General features: G+C 51.6%; 1 protein-coding gene across 6 annotated transcripts in view; it reads right to left on the bottom strand.

Annotated features, from left to right (window-relative positions):
• Positions 1-17,833, bottom strand: part of Camk2a (calcium/calmodulin dependent protein kinase II alpha) — a 63,646-nt gene that overhangs the window by 20,545 nt on the left and 25,268 nt on the right. For 4 of the 6 annotated variants that reach the window (XM_026783398.1, XM_026783399.1, XM_026783396.1 and 1 more), the window contains exons 4-12: positions 15,996-16,050; positions 14,987-15,052; positions 14,809-14,881; positions 11,886-11,988; positions 9,798-10,078; positions 8,960-9,082; positions 8,547-8,630; positions 7,142-7,184; positions 3,401-3,441 (exon numbers count right to left, since the gene is read on the bottom strand). In XM_026783398.1, coding sequence (XP_026639199.1) covers positions 3,401-3,441; positions 7,142-7,184; positions 8,547-8,630; positions 8,960-9,082; positions 9,798-10,078; positions 11,886-11,988; positions 14,809-14,881; positions 14,987-15,052; positions 15,996-16,050 — 869 coding nt within the window. The remainder of the gene's footprint in view (positions 1-3,400; positions 3,442-7,141; positions 7,185-8,546; positions 8,631-8,959; positions 9,083-9,797; positions 10,079-11,885; positions 11,989-14,808; positions 14,882-14,986; positions 15,053-15,995; positions 16,051-17,833) is intronic. The other 2 variants (XM_005356159.3, XM_005356160.3) reach the window with 1 other exon arrangement.

Genomic DNA, 17,833 nt, shown 5'->3' with positions numbered 1-17,833 from the left:
CTCTGCTCTCCTCTCCTCTATGCTGGCCTCCCTCCATGGCTGCAACTTGGCCAAACTGTGTGGGGAAGGGGGACAGGCCCATACAGCTCAGCTGTCAGCAGAAACCCAAGGAGACCCATATGGGCCAGAAGGTTCCAGGTGGAACATGAAGAGGAAACACAGAGCAGAGACTGCATCAGATTCGGACGTACAGTGACAGGATGGGACATGGGGAAGAGGTCAACAACAGCACGGATGGGACACCAACAGGGCAGTGAGTGCGGTGAGGGGAGGGAGCAGTGGATGCCTCCTACAGAAACCGAGGCCTAAAGGAGGCCAGGGCTAGACACTGCTCCTTGAGGACAGGGATTCTCTCTCCTAGAATGACAAATGAGGGTGACCATCATCCTCATTGCTCTCCTCTCCTGGCACTTGCGAGTTGCATGGAAAGGGGCTCTGTCAGCAAAGGTAGAATTGCCTCTCTTAGAACCACAAATGGAAGCTGGTTCCAAGATCAGCAAGGGATCCAGAACAGCAGCCTAGTCAGTCTCAGCCCTGAAGAGATTGTAAAGGCTCAAGAAGTTCCTGTCACTTGGGCCGAGCAGCCATTCCCTCGGTGACAGAACAGGCCACATAGCCTCTCCATTAAGCTCCACATGGAACCGTTCATCTCTCAGCACACAACTGTAGAAAGAGCACAGATTCCCCTCCCCCTCAAGCTGCATGTGCGTCTACATGACGCAAATCCCAGGGGTCGCTCTGGTGAGGCCATCTCACCAACCTTTGGAAACAGCTCTCTACTCTCCTGGTAGAGATGGCAGAACCAGGACCAACCCCTGGGAAGAGGGAACAGCGAGGCCCGCATTCAGCCCCATGACTTTTTGACTTGAGGGTTTGAGAGAATGGACCTGTCACTTCCCCAAGCCTGCTGCCCTCCCCACTCCATGGAGGAGCAGGGCACCCCCAGCCATTCCCCAAGTTACAGGCCAGACCCAAATTACTCCTCCTCTTTCATTTCTAGGAAAGGAAGGAGGTTGAGCTATAAAGAAGTGATTGGGCCAGGGACAACACTTGAGTTTCTCTTCATCCACATCTAGGCCACCCTAAGAAGTCACTTAGGGTGTGTCTTACCCTGAAGGAAGCAGAGACATTTTTTGCCAGTTGTGCTCGCTGGAAAGCACCCTGGTGGCAAGCAGAGCATCGTGCTGTAAGTTTCTGGCCTTGGCCAGTCCTACCTGTTGCCTCTGTCCAAGAGCAGCTGGAGCTGGAGATTCAGTCCTGACCCTAGCCCAACACGAGCCTCTCCTGACCCCAAACCCAGTGGCTCCTCAGCAATCTGCCAGGGCCAGTCCAAGACCCAGGCAGACCAGGGCACCTCAACTCAGCAACTAGACATTGTGTGTGGAGAGGGTCCCCAGCCGCTTTAGGCCTGCAGCCCCATGTAGTATGTCCCTCTAGTGCCCGTCTCAAGTTGGGAACAAAAGTTGGCTCAAGGACACTCAGACGGCAGGCCAGAGCCAACAGCAACATGTGTGTTAATTCTATGACAAGCGTGTGTTAACTTTTTGTCTGAGATGTCCAAGGGTTTTCTTGAGCATACTCTGTTTTCAAGAGAAAATGAAGTCTGACCCACAAAACAGGGAAGGTATTTCTGTTTCAGTGGCTTCTTATGCATACGAGCACTGTTCACGCTCTGAATGTGTGTTAGCCCCGCTGATCCTCACAGCCAGCCAAGTGGGAGGGAGGAAAGGAAGCACAGGCCAGGACTTGAACCAGCCAAGCCCCAGCTGTCAGTAACCCACCCTATTTTTTGACCCACCGTGATAACTTTGACATGAAGTTGTTGAGACTGCAGGGATCCCAGGACCTCAAAAACTGTTTCTTCCCCTTTCTAGTCCCCCTCAACTCCATCTGCTGCCAGAGGAATCTCCCCAGAATATTTGGGTCCAAAGAATTCATTTTGAAAAGCATTGATCTTTTTTCTAATAACCAAATACTATATATAGTCATGTGTTTCTTAATGGTAGGGATATATTCTGAGAAATGTATCATGAGAAATCATGTCACTATGCAGGCAGCAAACAGTGACCTTAGGGCATACGATATCTCTAGGCTCCAAATCCACACAGCACGTTACTGTACCAAATCCAGTTCGCAACTGTAATACACGGCAAGTACCGTGCACCTAAGCCAATCTAGGCAGGTCTAAGTATGGCAAGGGCCTGGCATGGCAGTGCACACCTGTAATTCCAGCCCTGTGGAGGCTAGGCCAAAAAGATGGAGTGCTTGAATCTGGCTCGGGCTGCATGGGTGAGATCCTACCTCAAAAAAAAAAAAAGGAAAGGGAAGAAAGAGTGGGAGAAGAGTACAGTAAAACTGCTAGGCAATAGCAAGTCCATGGCTCCACTGTGGTCTGTGAGGATCGCCAATGCATATAAAGTCTGTCGCTGACCAAGCATCATTCCACAGAATGCGGCCACAGCCCTCAAACACACAAGATGAGAAGTGGTTAGATTTGGGAGAAAGGCTGCTCTTCGGTATGTTTTCAGAGCTGAAATCTTAGAAATTATCACCAAGTCCGCATACCACCTAACAGAACCTCGGTGGAAAAAGCGATGGGCAAAAGGGAAGCCCAATTCTGGCCGGACACCCAGCCCAGAGTCTCCCCCATGCAGTCCCAGGCAGTCTGTAGCCATTCTAATCAAAGCGGTGCAGCCGCCAGCACACGCTGAATGGCCTGGGTGGCCATTCAGGACCTCACACCATCTAATGTCCTGGGTAAGTGGGTGCAGAGTTCAGAATAAGGCAGTCTCCAGAGATGAGACCCCGTGAGGCAATCAGATAGCGGAGGAGGAGGGGCTGCAGAGAGCAGAGGGGCTAGGCTCCCCCGATAGCAGAGCGAGAAATGAGAAGAAAGAGGAAAGAGGGGCCAGTTAGGTAAGGAGAGAGGTAGGTTGGGCACCAGGGGTGGGGACAGGGGGCAGGCATGGGTGGAGACGAGGGCCTTCTGGATCCCAAAGCCTGGAGAAATAGCTGCCCATTCTCCATGGGTTACAGGCTATGTTAGTGTACACAGTTCAGAGCCCAACCATTCCCTCACCCTTGGGCAGGATGAGGTCACCTTAGTGACCATTTCTGTCCCTTTTGGACCCTCTTGTCACAGTTGTCCAGTCCCGTAGAGCCCCAGAAGCCTCCTCAAGATCTGCCCCCTTTACTGAGCTCCACGCAACCCAGGCCACCTGTCATTCCCAGTCTGCGCCCAGCAAACACGGTAAGAGGCAGACACCAGAGCACAAACTAGGTGATCTGGGCAGAGCTTGGCCCTGGACTTGACATGTTACCGTGAGTGAAGCTAGGACTTGCCCAAGGCCTGACAGCAGGTCTCTGCCAGAGACAGGCCTGCAGGCTCCAGGGGACTTACCTTCACACCATCGTTCTTCTTGTTTCCTCCGCTCTTCCCTCCTGTGGAGGAGAGAAAGTAGAGCGTAAGTAACACCAAGCATGGCACCAGGGCCCACAGGGTGAGGAAGAGCAGCATTTGCGTGCAGCAGAGCGGCCGGCCGGCTGGGCTGGCCCAGAGTAGCAGAGGGAGGGTCGGCTGTCTGGGAACAGAGCTGGCTTGGCCACCAAGGAGAGACTTCCTCCTCCTTCCTCTTGTCTTCCACCTTCCACTCCCTCTTCCACAGTCCAACAGAGCGGGCCTGTGATCCCCAGTTCTCAGCGATCTCAGGGATAGCCCTGTGACTTTGGGGCTTGGAGAGGTGTCCAATGCGTCTCGGGACTGTCGGGCTGCTATGTGAGCCTGGGGATTCCCTCTGGATTCCTGTCACCAGGGCTGTTGGTGGCCAACTCAGAGAGGCCTGCAGCCTGATTCTGGGCTGGAAGCTCCCTGCTTTGGCCCCCACCTGCCCCGGCCCTCTCTAATTTTAGTCCCATGCTGCTGCTGAGGTCATGTGTCAGCCCTGCCTACTCACTCTGGACAGCTGCAGACTGCATTTTGCTGGTGACAAGAAGCAGACGTCCCCTGCTGGGGCCCACCCCTGTCAGAATGTTCATTCTCTGCCTTTCTTCTCAGCAGCACAGGGCCTAAGTTCAACCTCTGGAATCTCACTCTCGGGCTGGCTGAGTCCTGGTGGTGGCCATGCTCTCACAGAGGCTTGGACCATGCATTCCCCTCCCCCACTTCATTTCCTGACTGCAGTGGGCATGAGCCAGAAGGTAACATGAATGCCCAGTCCTGCCCTGACTGGTATTCGGTCACTTCAGACCTTTCAAAAATGCCTTAAATGACACAGGTTTTTGTGAAGTGCTTAGCACAGCATTCAGGATATATATAGTTGGCCCTCTATGACATTTATGACTAGTCCTTCTCCAGGGAGCCCCAAGAAGGTGAACTAGGGATGGGGGTGAGGGCGTTGAGGGTATAGGACAGATGCCCCAGGGGCTCTGAGGGATGAACTCACAGATGCCCCAGCTCTCAGTCCCTCCATAACTCCCCCTGTGACCTCTCGAAACTTCTAAGGGGTGGAGGTCGTTTCTGTGTGCCAACCCTGAAAGGAATGGCATCTGTCTCCCCAGACTATGCAAGTGGGACCAGAACGCACAGCAGGGAACAGTGTTCACCTTGGAGACACTCCGCTCCAGCCCAGTGTTGGACAGGTTTGTATCCAGTGTAGCCAGACCTTGATTTTATTTTCTTTACAGAATAGACCCAGACTGGCCTTTATTTACTGTGTGACCTTCTTCATGCCTCCATCTCCTGAACCTTGGATTACAGCCATGTGCCACCACACACATGTGATGTTGATTTTGTTTGTTTGTTTGTTTTGTTTTGTTTTTCCAGACAAGGTTTCTCTGTGCGGTCCTGGCTATTCTGGAACTCGTTCTGTAGACCGGACTGCCCTTGATTGTTATTTGGTGCTGGAGAAGAACTCAAGGCTTCAGTCTGGCCGTGGTGGCACACGCCTTTAATCCCAGCACTGGGGAGACAGAGACCAGTATATCTCTATAAGTTCAAGCCCAGTCTGGTCTACACAGAGAAACCATGTTTTGGAAAAACAAAACCAACCAAACAAACAAACAACAAGAACTCAAAGCTTCATGCATGATAGGCAAATGATTTACAATCTAAGCTACATACCCAGGTTCCAAATTTTCGAAAGATCACAGAAATTTCTCTCTCTCTCTCTCTCTCTCTCTCTCTCTCTCTCTCTCTCTCTCTTGTTCTCTCTCTCTCTCTTCATAATCTCTTTATTGTGTGTGTGTGAAAAAGCTGATGTGTGTCTGTCTGTGTGCACATGTGGATGCTAGACGCTAATGTTGGATACCCCCCTTGGTCATGTTCTTCCTTTTTTTTGGACAGGGTCTCATTACATAGCTCTGTCTAGGACTTGCTATGTAGACTAGACCAGGCTGACCTCAAACTCACAGAGATCCATCTGCTTCTCTGCCTCCTGAGTGCTAGGATTAAAAGGGGAACCTTTTTTTTTAAAGGGGAACCTTTTTAAACCACCAGTTCCCCTTGCGTTTTGAGACGGGGTAGCTTATCAATCTGGGACTAGTTGGCCAGCTAACCTCATCTCTGCCAATCTGCGGGATTACAGACAGGCGCTGACACATTTAGCTTTCCATGGGTGCTGGGAATCTGAACTCAGTTCCTCATGATTGCCCAGCAAGCACTTTATCCATGGAGCCATCTTCCCAGCCCCCAAATCTTTGATTCTTAATGATTAGAAATATATTTCCCCAAACTTTTTTCTTTTCCTTCCTCTTTCTCTCTCCTGTTCATTTTTGTACTGGAAACCAAAGTCAGGTCCAAAAATTCTTCTTCAAAATTTTATTTAACTATTTGTGTGTGTTTGTGTGAATTTATGTGTACCACATGTATACAGGACCCCCATGAATGCCAGAAGAGAGTATTAGATTCCCCTATAACTGGAGTTACAGACAGTTGTGGGCTTCCATGTAGGTTCTGGGAGCCAAGCCTGGGTCCTATGCAAGAGCAGTAAATGCTCCTACCTGCTGAGCCATCTCTCCAGCATTCCTCTGCCACCCTCAAACAAAACAAAACAAAACCCACTTCTCTTACACAGCCCTGGCTTACCAAGCCATGGGCCCCTGTTCTTGAGCTTGAGACTGCTGTTCTCCAGGGTGCTATCATTGTAAAACAGCGAAACAAAACAACCCCTGTCTGTGCAGCTCAGCTTCCAGTGTTCAGCCAGAGGAACAGCCAGGTCCATGAGTGAAGAGAGTTCAGCATGGTCGAAGCCCACTTCTAAAGCTGGGTCTTCTCCTGGGTCATCACACAGGCAAACCCTCCTAGGGTACCCAGGCCTGCGCCCTACTCAGAAGTGACCCCTGGCTGCAGTTGGCCTGTCTATGTGTGCAGCTGTCTGTGCTGGCCCAGCCTCGGTGCCAGGGCCTCTCCAGTGAGCTCTGCAACTTCCACTGTCAGTATCTGAGTCAGCACCCAGGACTCCCTAGGGAGAGGCCTGAAGTGGTGCTGGCCCGCCCCTGACCCTTGTGCCAAGAGGAGTCGTTAAGCTCTGACAATAATCCCTTTTCCTCCTGTTTGAAGCTACATGCCCAGGACTTGGCCCCTCCCTGCCTGGGAGTCTCCTGCCCTGGGTTGCTGGTAACCCAGCATGGATAAGAGCATCTGCCCTGAGTTGGTCAAACCTATGCTGAAGACAGGGTCAGCCTCTCTTGAGTTCTGAGACCTGGTAGGAGACAGAGCACACTTAAATTTTTGTCACCCCATCTGGGAATAAAAGGGAAAGGGTATCACCCCACTGCTGTGTTGTGTTCAACTTGAACTGAAGCCAAATGCCTGTTGTATACGGCTCTAACATCAGCGTCTCCTAAAGTCTCACTCCTTCCTGCTGGACTAGACCACAGTAACTGTCTACTCCTCTAGTGGCCCGGCCTGAGAGCCCCAGCACTGCTGTGGGCTGGAAAACCAGACTGAAGCTCTAACCAGGCTTCCGTTTGCTGACTTTTAATCTCTCCTTTCCTTCCTCCATGCCGATTGTGATGGGTTAACAAAGCCTGGACCGTGGTATCTTCTGCAGCCCTGTCTCTGGGACACCCGGCTACCCAACAGTGTAATGGCATCCAGCAGGCCAGTGCAGGATGTACCGGGGACTCTAGCCCCACCACCTACCGGAGAAGTTCCTGGTGGCCAGCATAGTGGTGAGGATGGCTCCCTGCAACAGATAAGATGGGCCCAAGAAGAGGCACAGGTGAGGGGAGGAACATAGGCAGGAACAGAAGTTACATTGGGGGAAGAACAGGCAGTGTGGCCTCCAGAGACAAACCAAAGCCCCTGCCCCTCCATGTGACCCCTCCCCACCCTCCAGCCCAGAGCCCATCTGCTCTCCCTGGAGAAGCAGCTTTGGCAGGCCCAGTTCTTGAGATAGGAGCAGACATTAATAGGTCCCACGGTCTAGACAAAACTAATGGACACAAGAACACTTGAACAGGGCTCCTAAAGGCTCCAGAAGTTTCTTGTGCTGCTAGGCTTGGAGAATCTGGCTGTAGAATCAGTTCTTCCCTCCACGGCCCCTGGACTATAGCCAGGAGGATATCAACTTGGAGAAGCCATTTCTGTTAGTGAGTGGCTGGAAACCAGGGCCCGATTGGTCCTCGTGGTGTCTCTTTAAGACCTGACTCAGACCATCTCCGAATCCAACAGCCCCTCAGGTTAAGAATCCCTGATTCCCGCACTGGGAAGCTTCCTTCTCTGGGGACAGTTGCCAGTGGGGTGAGAATGACTCAGTTTCCCCGACATCGTGCTGGTCATGACGCTATGGGCTTCCATTCCTGGTCTGGGAGCAGTAGGTAAGGCAGTTGCCAGTGAGTCAAGGCCTCCACATCTGCCCTCGCTGTCCCTGTCGGACACACTGACAGCTAGCTATCCTAGAGAAGCCTTCTTAGCCTACTGAGTACAAGACCTGAGAAGGCTCAGCTCAGGACCCACTTTGATTCCACAGTGGCTGTCACAGGCCCCCCGACCTATCTCTAATAGACTCATCCCATTCTTCCTCCATGCTGGGGTTTTCTCTCTCACACACACAAGTGTGGTATCATGTCTGGTCACATGTTGCCCCCCCCCCACGCACACAAAAACAACCTCTCTTAAACCATCTGTGGTCCCCTAGAGAGTAGTGCTCCCTCTTGCAGACATCTGTACAAACCGTCGCTCCATCTGGATCATCTCCCCCTAGCCACTTTACACCCATTTGTCCCCAAGAGTCAACTCAAAGGCCCCTGCCTCCAGGAAGGCCTCCTGAAATCCCTCCCCGGAATCCTTCAGACCGGGGAATACCACTGCCCTGCTGTGTTTCCCACCCCATCAGGCACAGTACTCACCCTCACCACGCCCCAGCAGTGTCCTGCTTGTCTGTCCTCTCAACCAGAGTGCAGACAGGGTGGGATGGGGTCAGATCTGCTGCTCACTCCCCCAAACCCTTGGTGACCAGTGTGCAAGATTGTCCAGCAAGCACATGTGAAACTGATGAAGGAAAGAAGCAGTGAGTTCAGGGATGTCACAGATAGGGACCAGTTACCTTCAGTTTCCTTCTGGCATTGAACTTCTTCAGGCAGTCCACGGTCTCCTGTCTGTGCATGCAGGAGGCCACAGTGGAGCGGTGCTGGAGAAAGGGTAAGGACCGTGTGAGGGCAGACGGACCCAATGGCATTTGAGCAGAAATGACAACATCTTAAGGAGGATCATCCTTCATCTTGCCACATGGCGTGGGATGGTTAGGATGGTGGCACCAGTGGGTCAGTGCCAGTACCAGCCCCCAGTATGATGCCAACCCACCCAGAATATCCCTCAATTCTATATTGTCCCTGAGACCCACTGGGAGCCAGAGATCCTCGGATGAGGCCCCCTCAGCCCCACCCTGGAGCTGTGGGGGTGAAGGAGAAGACCTGAGGGACCAGACCTCCTGAGTGGGCTGGGCTGAAAAAGGCTCACCGAGATCCAGGGGTGCTTGAGAGCCTCAGCGGCTGTGATGCGTTTGGACGGGTTGATGGTCAGCATCTTATTGATGAGATCCTTGGCTTCGGGGGTGACGGTGTCCCATTCTGGCGATGGGAACTGGAAGGGGCAGAGGGGCCAGGTTTGCCTAGCCTGCCCCAGGCCACCCCTGCAATCCTCCAGCCCCTGACTGGCAGGGGAGCAGGCAGGGGTTCTCATGCCCAACCTCTCAGGCATCCACAAGGTACTTAGAAACTCGGGTGCCAGACACAGATGGCTACACCTTGATCCCAGTCACTAAGCCTCTTCCTCCTCAACCTCTCTCTGTGTATACTGAAGGGTAATAGATTATGACTATGTCATAGATTGGGGTGATGGTTTTATGTGATAATACATGTAAAATATTCAGAATAACGAGACAGAAGTGCTGAGTTATTTTAATATATGGAAGAAAAAAAAGGCATGTCTCAGACTCGGGTGTGGTGGGACACATGACTATCTCAGCACTTGGGAAGTGGGAGAGGAGAATCAGAAAGCCTTGATTACATTGTGACTCTCAGACCACCCTGATCTCATGAGACATTATCTTTTTTAAATTAATTAATTATAAATAAATATGCTTGGGGCCTGTTCCTTGCCTCTACCTTCTTCTAGTGCTCCATAGAATAAATTCCGTTATTTTTAGACCCTAACCATTAGTTACCATGTGATCATAACATGACTCTGCTGGTCAGTCTTGGGGCTACCCACCCTGCAATGGTGAGAGCACTGGCCTCCTAGGCCACTGGTTCTCACCAGAAGGGGAGCATCAGCGGGAGAGGGGAGCAACACTCACATCATAGGCGCCAGCCTTGATCTGCTGGTACAGGCGGTGCTGGTCCTCGTCCCAGAATGGGGGGTACCCAACCAGCAAGATGTACAGGATGACCCCTGGGGAGAGAAGCAGGATAGGGGTGGTGAGACAGGAGAGTGAGGGGAAGTGGAGAGGGATCTCTGGGTCCGGGTGACAATCAGGCCTTTGGATGGACTTACCGCAGGCCCACAGGTCCACGGGCTTCCCGTACGGGTCCTTCCGCAGCACTTCTGGGGAGAGGTATCCAGGTGTCCCTGCGAACCCTGCTCCCCAGACACACAGACAGGCAGACACACACACAGAGGTTGGCACGTGAGTAGCCTGGAGCAAGACCCTGCAGGAGAGGGGACGAGGATAGCCCTGGAGCTGGAGAACACAGCCCCGCCCCAAAGCTGGGGTCGTACTGTGCAAACCCAGGGGTCTTGGTAAGCTGATGAGGCCTGTACTCCAGTCTGGACCAGACAGGTATATACCACACCTGCCTTCTACTTGCCATCCAGAGCCTCAGTAGACAACAATAATCAATCACAGAGCTCCTTTTACTATAGGCCCCAACCTTCCCTGTAGTCATTACCTACCACTTGCTGGTGGCCTTTAAGAGCTGATCCATTGCCCATACCCCACACCCTGCTCAAGGGATGCTCATGAGATAACAGAAATTTGGTCCTAACTCTGGCTAAGCTCTGTGTGTGTGTGTGCTGTGTGTACGTGAGTGTGTGTGTGTACATGCATTGTGTCCTTTAAGAGCTGATCCATTGCCCATACCCCACACCCTGCTCAAGGGATGCTCATGAGATAACAGAAATTTGGTCCTAACTCTGGCTAAGCTCTGTGTGTGTGTGTGCTGTGTGTACGTGAGCGTGTGTGTGTACATGCATTGTGTGGTATATGTGTGTATGTGTGTGCATGTATGTATGTGTGTGTGCTGTGTCTATATGTATGTATGTGTGTGCTGTGTATATGTGTGCATGTGTGTGTATTGTGTGTGTATTGTGTGTGGTGTGTGTGTGTGCGTGTGAGCATGTGTACATGTATTGTGTTGGTGTGTCTATGTGTATTGTATGTGGTGTGTGTGCATGTGTGTGCATATGTGCATGTATGTATGTTGTGTGTGTGATGTGTATATATATATATATATGTGTGTGTGTGTATTTACTTTCTAGACCTTAGTTTCCTATTCTGTCAGATAAAGGATTAGATGATCTTACCTTTAATACCTCTCAATACTGAGAAGACTGTTGGAATAATGAACACCGAGATATCTTAACTAGATATCTTAACTAGTCACCTCAGGAGTAGTTACTAGTTGCTGCAGATGTGTGCTAAGCATTGGGCTGGTCACTTCACATGCCTGCTATTAGTTACCGTCTTGGGATCCCTGAGGGACATGCTACTATCCTCTTCTAAGAGATGAAGAAAACAAGACTTGATTAAAACCACACACCTTGTAAGTAGCAGAGTCAGGATTTGAACCCAGAACTCTGGCTCTTACTTGTTTTTGTTTAGTTTTAAGGCAGGGTCTTACATATGTAGCCCAGGCTAGCCTTGAACCCCTATTTTTCTGCTTCTAGTTCCAGGTGCTGGGGTTAGAGGTCATTGCCATCACACCCAGTTTAAGCATTCTGGGTCTTAACCACTGGTCACTATTGCTCACTAAGAAGTACCCCAAAGGAGGAAACGTGCCCCATTATTTCCAGTCCTGACACATGCTGGATTATCTGCACTCAAGCACCAGGGCTTCTATGCCTATCCAGTTCTGACCTTTCCCAAGCCGCTTAGCTTGTCCATTCTCTGTAACACCCAGGGGAACCCTACAGAGTTCCTGCCAACCCTGAAGTTCATGCCCTCACAAACAAGACGTACCACTGGTCAGTGATGGCCCTTTGCCTAAACCTAGTCCTGAGGGAAAGAAGTAGGCACTGCCCACTAGGCCAGAGGCTGACTAGGGGCAACCCTAGACAGCCAAACAGCCATCTCTAGGCCGTTTCATCTTGAACTGAGGGTTCCCAGGAGCACACATGTTGCCCGGAGTATGCCCCTCCCTTCCCCGCTACTCCACACCCCACTCACCAAACCATGCCTGCTGCTCCCCCTCAACCTCTATGGCCAGGCCGAAGTCTGCCAGCTTCACTGCAGCACCCTTGAGCTTCGAGGCCAGCAACAGGTTCTCAGGCTTCCCGGGGCCAGGAAGGGAGAGAGGGAAGGAGGGACCAAGAGATAGTTTAGAACCTCACCCATAGCCTGGGCATACCCAATGAGTGGCTGAATGGTTTAGGGTCTCATCCCCTCCCGAATCTCCGGATCCAGGATCTTGAGTTCCTGTGTCCAAGTGTGCAACTATGGCAAGACCCTCAGCTTTTGCAACAGAAAGATTCTTTCTCCCACAGCCTCCCCGGGGCTGAGAGCTGGGGCTGGGGAGAGCTGAGATGGACCAGGGTGACACAGCCCAGCCTCCTTAAGAAAACAGCTGCATCTTTTAGCACCAGCTCAGTGCTGTGGTCCACTATCAACCTCTCACCAGTGGCCCCAGGGACCTCAGGACAGGCATCCGTCTTTGTTTCCCATGGTGACTGCTTCCACCCCTCTAAACAGTCCCCTAGTCCCCAGCTCAGGGCCTTTGTGTTACCTGTGCTCCCTACATGGCTTGCTCTTCTCCCAAATACCTGTCCTGTTCTCAGACTCATGTCAGCCCTCCAAAGGGCTCTCTCTAGTCTGTGCTAGCTCCTTATGGGCATATTATCACGTTCATAAGATGGAGAAAGTGGAGCCCTGAAGGAGTACATGACGCGTGTCATGGCAAAGGCTGACTCCATCTTACAGACAATGGGGCTTGGATGTGGGACATGGGGGATGCCCATAGCTGACCTCTGGGGCATCAAGGCTGCTGCCTCTGGCCTAGGTGCCCAAATCTTCCTACCATCTTGAGACTCTGGACAAAGGGGAGCTGAGACTATGGAGTTCCACATTTTGTCTCAGCTTCCAATTCCAGCACTGCCAGGGCTGTGATGGAACCTGGCCAAATGATTTCCCTGCTCTGATGGTTGGCTTCCTTTCAGAGAAAAGGGACAGATGCCTGCCTTGTGGCACGGTGTCTAGGTGTGTAAACAGCAGTGCTTCGGGTTCTGCTTGATGGGTGCCAGGCCCTGGTGCTCAAACTTCCTGCTGGGGGCGGGGCTGAAGCCCTCTGTAGAGACAGCTGGTGTCTGCTCTGGCTCTTGCTCTTTCCCAGCCGGACTTCCAGGACCCCCTCCCGACCTTTCGCGGTCCAAAAATAGCACGTCACAAAGAAATAAGACCCTTGCCCCTGGCTTGGTGAGGCCTCCTTTATCCGCAGGGCCTGTGTTCCCAACATGTCCTGTGTCTCAGTAGTGTTCTGCCCTGATTTGATGAATGTACCACTAATTAGTGATTCCAGAGTGGCCTAAATCTGGGTCGCTTCTCAGCTCTCCGCTTCCTCTTCCCCAGCGTAGTCTGTTACCATAACGAGAACAGACCCTTGGGGAAAGCCACCCTTCCCTCGGACTAAGACCTTGTCCCTGGGCCTACCTTTTTGTCACCAAGGTAGAGGGAACTCACCTGGAGCACAGGTAAGACCTCAAGTAGGGCCTAAGATAGTAGGAAAAAGGTAGGGAACCTATTCAGAGCACTGTGCCCTGAGCAAGGATGGGGACTGGCTGACCAGGGAGGTTATCCAGGCTCAAAAGGACATGGAGTCATTCCTGGTGGGACTGGGGGTTGCAGCTCCGGGAAGCCTGAGAATTCCTCAATAACTCTGGGGCTCCCAAGTCCTTTTGTATTTCAAACTGGGGCTGCAGGCAGTGTCCAGAGTGAGTGTTCCTGCCAGAGCTACCCCAGAGGACGTCCGCAAAGTTGCTGATGTCCAAGATTCCTGGACACCTGGCATGCTTGTCCCAGAGTGGCTACTGCAGAAGCTGAATTGGATTAAATAGCTTTCTAGACCTACCCTGTGGGGAAGGGGGGCACAGGCTCTGGGTTGAAAGCAAGCCAGGGATCCTTGTCCTTGCTCAGACTCCACTGAAATGCAGACCTTTGACAAACCCCTCGGACTCTCTCAGTTTGTTTCCTCTTCTGTAAAATGAGGGTTCTGTGAGCTGATGTCACAAGGCTGATGAAGGAGATCCGTGAGGTCCATACGTATTGGGTAAGGTCACATAACCCATGACTGATAATGCTAGACTTCTTAATGCTATCCTTTTCCTTCAGGTGGGCAGAAAGGGGGTACAGAGGGTCTCCAAGCCCTGATTTCTTCTCCTCTGCCTGACAGAGACCAAGGAGCAAGAGAAACAGGATGCCTGTATTCCAGGGATGTTGTGGTTTCCTTTAACAACCTCATCAATGGGCAGAGGTTGCCATGACAACCCCTCTGTAGGGAAGCTGAGTCCAGCTAATGGGTTAGAAAGATGGCTCAATGATTAAGAACACGGGCTGCTTGCTCTTTCAGAGGACCAGGGTTTGAGTCCTAGTGCCCACATGGAATTTCGAAACTGTCTGAAACTCCAGTTCTAGGGGGTCTGATGCCCTCTTCTGGTCTCCACAGTCACCAGGCATGCATGGGGTGCACATAGGCACACACACACATGTGATGCATATACATAAAATAAAGAAACTTAAAAAAAAAAAGTCAAGTAGTTACAAGGCAGGAGGCTGAGTTCTGCTCCCTTTCCAACCCACGTGGCCGCCTCAGTCTGATACACTTCAACTGCCTGGCACAAGCAGCGTGAGGCCTAGGCCTAGTAGTCCTACCTCCCTGAACTCAGTTTCCTGACCTGACCGCTTTGACAGCTGGGAAGACAGTCACCCACCTCAAGGTGGAGAAATTAAAGGAATTCGGGGGGAATGCAGAGCAAAGGACCTGGCTGAATTACTGAGTTCCCTCCCCAGGCCCCAGTTGGAACGGATTCGGGTGGTGCTCTTTATGGGGGTAGGATGGGAGAGCAGAGCCAAGGGGCTGGGCCTCTCCAGGGTTACTCACCTTCAAGTCTCGGTGCACCACTCCCATCTGGTGACAATGCAGCACAGCCTCCAGGATCTGCTGGATGCAGTGACTGGAGAGAAAGGGGAGGGGTCAGGCTCCCTGGGAAGTTGGCTGCAAGCAAGGGCACCCTCCCCCTCCCTCCAGGCGCCTCTGCTAGGCTGCACCTGATACTCACCTGGCATCGGCCTCGCTGTAATATTCCCGGGCCACGATGTCTTCAAACAGCTCCCCACCAGTGACCCTGGGGAGACAGGCATGGAGTCACCCTTCCACTGAGACTCCAGATGCCACCTGACCTGGAGGAACCTTCTGGAAATCATCTGAGAAGGGCAGGGCCAGGGACCTTAGAATCCCAGCCCTCAAAGGAAGAACTGGATCATGAATGTCCCTGCTGCCACCCCCTTCCTGTTTTCTGACATAGCCAGATTTCCTGATGCCTCTTCCTCCTCACACTGGGTCCAGACCATTGGGGACAATAGCGCAGAAGCAATCATTGGGTTCATGAGGCTTCTGGAAGCCCATGGTCCATTTGGCTTTGCTTAGCTTCCTTTTCTGTTTATTTTAAAACCTTTTTTTTTTTTTTTTGTTTTTTCGAGACAGGGTTTCTCTGTGGTTTTGGAGCCTGTCCTGGAACTAGCTCTTGTAGACCAGGCTGGTCTCGAACTCACAGAGATCCGCCTGCCTCTGCCTCCCGAGTGCTGGGATTAAAGGCGTGCGCCACCACCGCCCGGCCCATTTTTGTTTTTTTAATCAAGTGGAAGCTATGGAGATTTCTCGTGTGCTCCTGTCCCCAACATGCCTGCCCCCCAAACACCACTGTTTTACAGACCAGGCCAGCATCCTCACCGATTGCCACCGCCCACCCAAGAACAACTGACGCCTGTCATTTTGTTCCTGCTTTGACAAACCAGATTTCAAAATGGAACTTGATATCACTACCATGAGCGGCAAGGCAGCATCACTGGCCACAAATAGAGAAGCAAAAATAAACTGATGATTCTGGTCGAATGTGTCTGGTGTTTTAAACAGAAAGACCAGCTTGCACAGCTTGGGCAGTGGCCGGCGACATTTAGGGGAACTCTAAGAGCACCCGGACTGAGTCCTCAGACCGAGTCCATCAGGGCCGTCCCTGCCTAGACACCCTTCTCCCATGGCACGACGGGGTGTGTGTGGAAAAGACTCACAGATCGAAGATAAGGTAGTGATGTCCCTCCTCAGAGATGCTGTCATGGAGCCGGACTGTGGACAGGGCCAAAGCAACTGGTTACACGGGGTTCACTGCTCACCACCCCTCTGTCCCTATTGGATTCCTGGAACCACCACCTCAACCTCAGTCCCTGAGCACAGACTTTAACAAAAGCAAGGGGAATGGGCTGACCACACCAAGACCCCCAACATTACTGAAAGGGGACTAGGCGTAAAGACTGAGGACCTCTGTGTGTTAGCTTGGTCCCTCTCCCTGTTCCAGCCCTCACATCCATTGCTGGGCAAACCAGAGTGCTACAAGAGCCGGTGGCGCCAGTCTCTGCCACAAACTGGCTGTGTGACGGTACCTGGGCAAGTTACTATGCCTCTCTGAACCTCTTTTTTCCTTATTTAGACTGTGCTAGGTCGTTACAGGGGTCCCATGAGGTGCACAGCCGTGCCCACTCAGTGCTGGCCCCCGACTGACATCCCTGCTCTGCAGTCTAAGACAATAGTGTTCCCTGGGGCTGGAGTGAGAGAGACAGCAGTTGGTTTCTGCACTCTGAAGGCTGCAAATTTGCCGTCTCTTCACACCTCATTTACCGGGAACAGAGAGGCAAAGCTCCCAGGAGCCCAGAGCTCCCTAAATTGCTCAGCTTTTAAAAGAAGGGCCTGCAGCCTAGGGCTGGCTCTGGAAGCTATGTCCTGTTAGCCAAGGACCAGTTCTCACAAGCCTAGGGTTGCCCATCCTTCTCTGTGTCATTGACAGTCGGGGTGGGGGTGCTGACTGAGACAATTAGGATCCTCCTACACAATAGAAGCCACACAGCTGTTGAAATGATTCGGAAGTTCACCCGCTGGTTTGGAATCTTCTCCAAATTATGTCGTTTGGTGAAAAGGCAAAATGTAAAGCTGTGGCGTTCTTTCTTTTTTATTTTTTTCCTTTTTTTGTTTTATTGATTTTTATTGAGCTCTACATTTTTCTCTCCGCCCCTCCCTTCCTCTCCCCTCCCCTTCAACTCTCTCCCATGGTCCTGATGCTCCCAATTTACTCAGGGGATTTGTCCTTTTCTACTTCCCATGTAGATTAGATCCGTGTATGTCTCTCTTAGGGTCCTCGTTGTTGTCTAGGTTCTCTGGGATTATGATTTGTAGGCTGGTTTTCTTTGCTTTGTGAGTGAGTACATGTGATAATTGTCTTTCTGGGTCTGGGTTACCTCACTCAAAATGGTGTTTTCTAGTTCCATCCATTTGTGTGGCGTTCTTTCTAAAAAAGATGTTTGAGCTCAGGTCTGATACACGTCTGTCTGGGAAGATGAAGAAGTAGACAACAGGGTTGTAAGCTCCCTTCTCACTGGAAGCCATAGCTAGCATCACTGGGTGTGTGACAGCGGCCTAGAGTACAACTCAGTGTGGAGCCCTTGAGTGTTCATAGCCTTCAGACTCATATATAAATTCAGTGGACTGAGAGGCAGTTCCTGAATGGATGCCCCAGGGGTCGGGAGATGGCCATCAGAGATAGGTGATGGAGGGGGAGGTGTTTTACACAATCTTAAATGAAAATGGTAAGAGCTTTTCCCTTTTGATAGCACTGGGGATTAAACGGAGCAAAGGGATGTAGGGATGGTACCCCAAAGCAGCATCCCCAGACCTTGTCTGTGGCTGTTGTTGATGTTTGTTGCTTGTTTGTCTTTAGAGAGACATAGCTCAAATTCACAATCCTCCTGCCTCCTAAATGCTGGGATTACAAGCATGTCATGTGCCTGGAATGTTAACCCAAGTGTGAAGTATACTTTCTCTTTTAGAGTTCTCTCTCTCTCTCTCTCTCTCTCTCTCT

Source organism: Microtus ochrogaster, chromosome 18 (genome assembly GCF_000317375.1).
Source record: "Microtus ochrogaster isolate Prairie Vole_2 chromosome 18, MicOch1.0, whole genome shotgun sequence".
Lineage (NCBI taxonomy): Eukaryota > Metazoa > Chordata > Mammalia > Rodentia > Cricetidae > Microtus > Microtus ochrogaster.
This window is presented reverse-complemented; position numbering and strand designations above follow the sequence as displayed.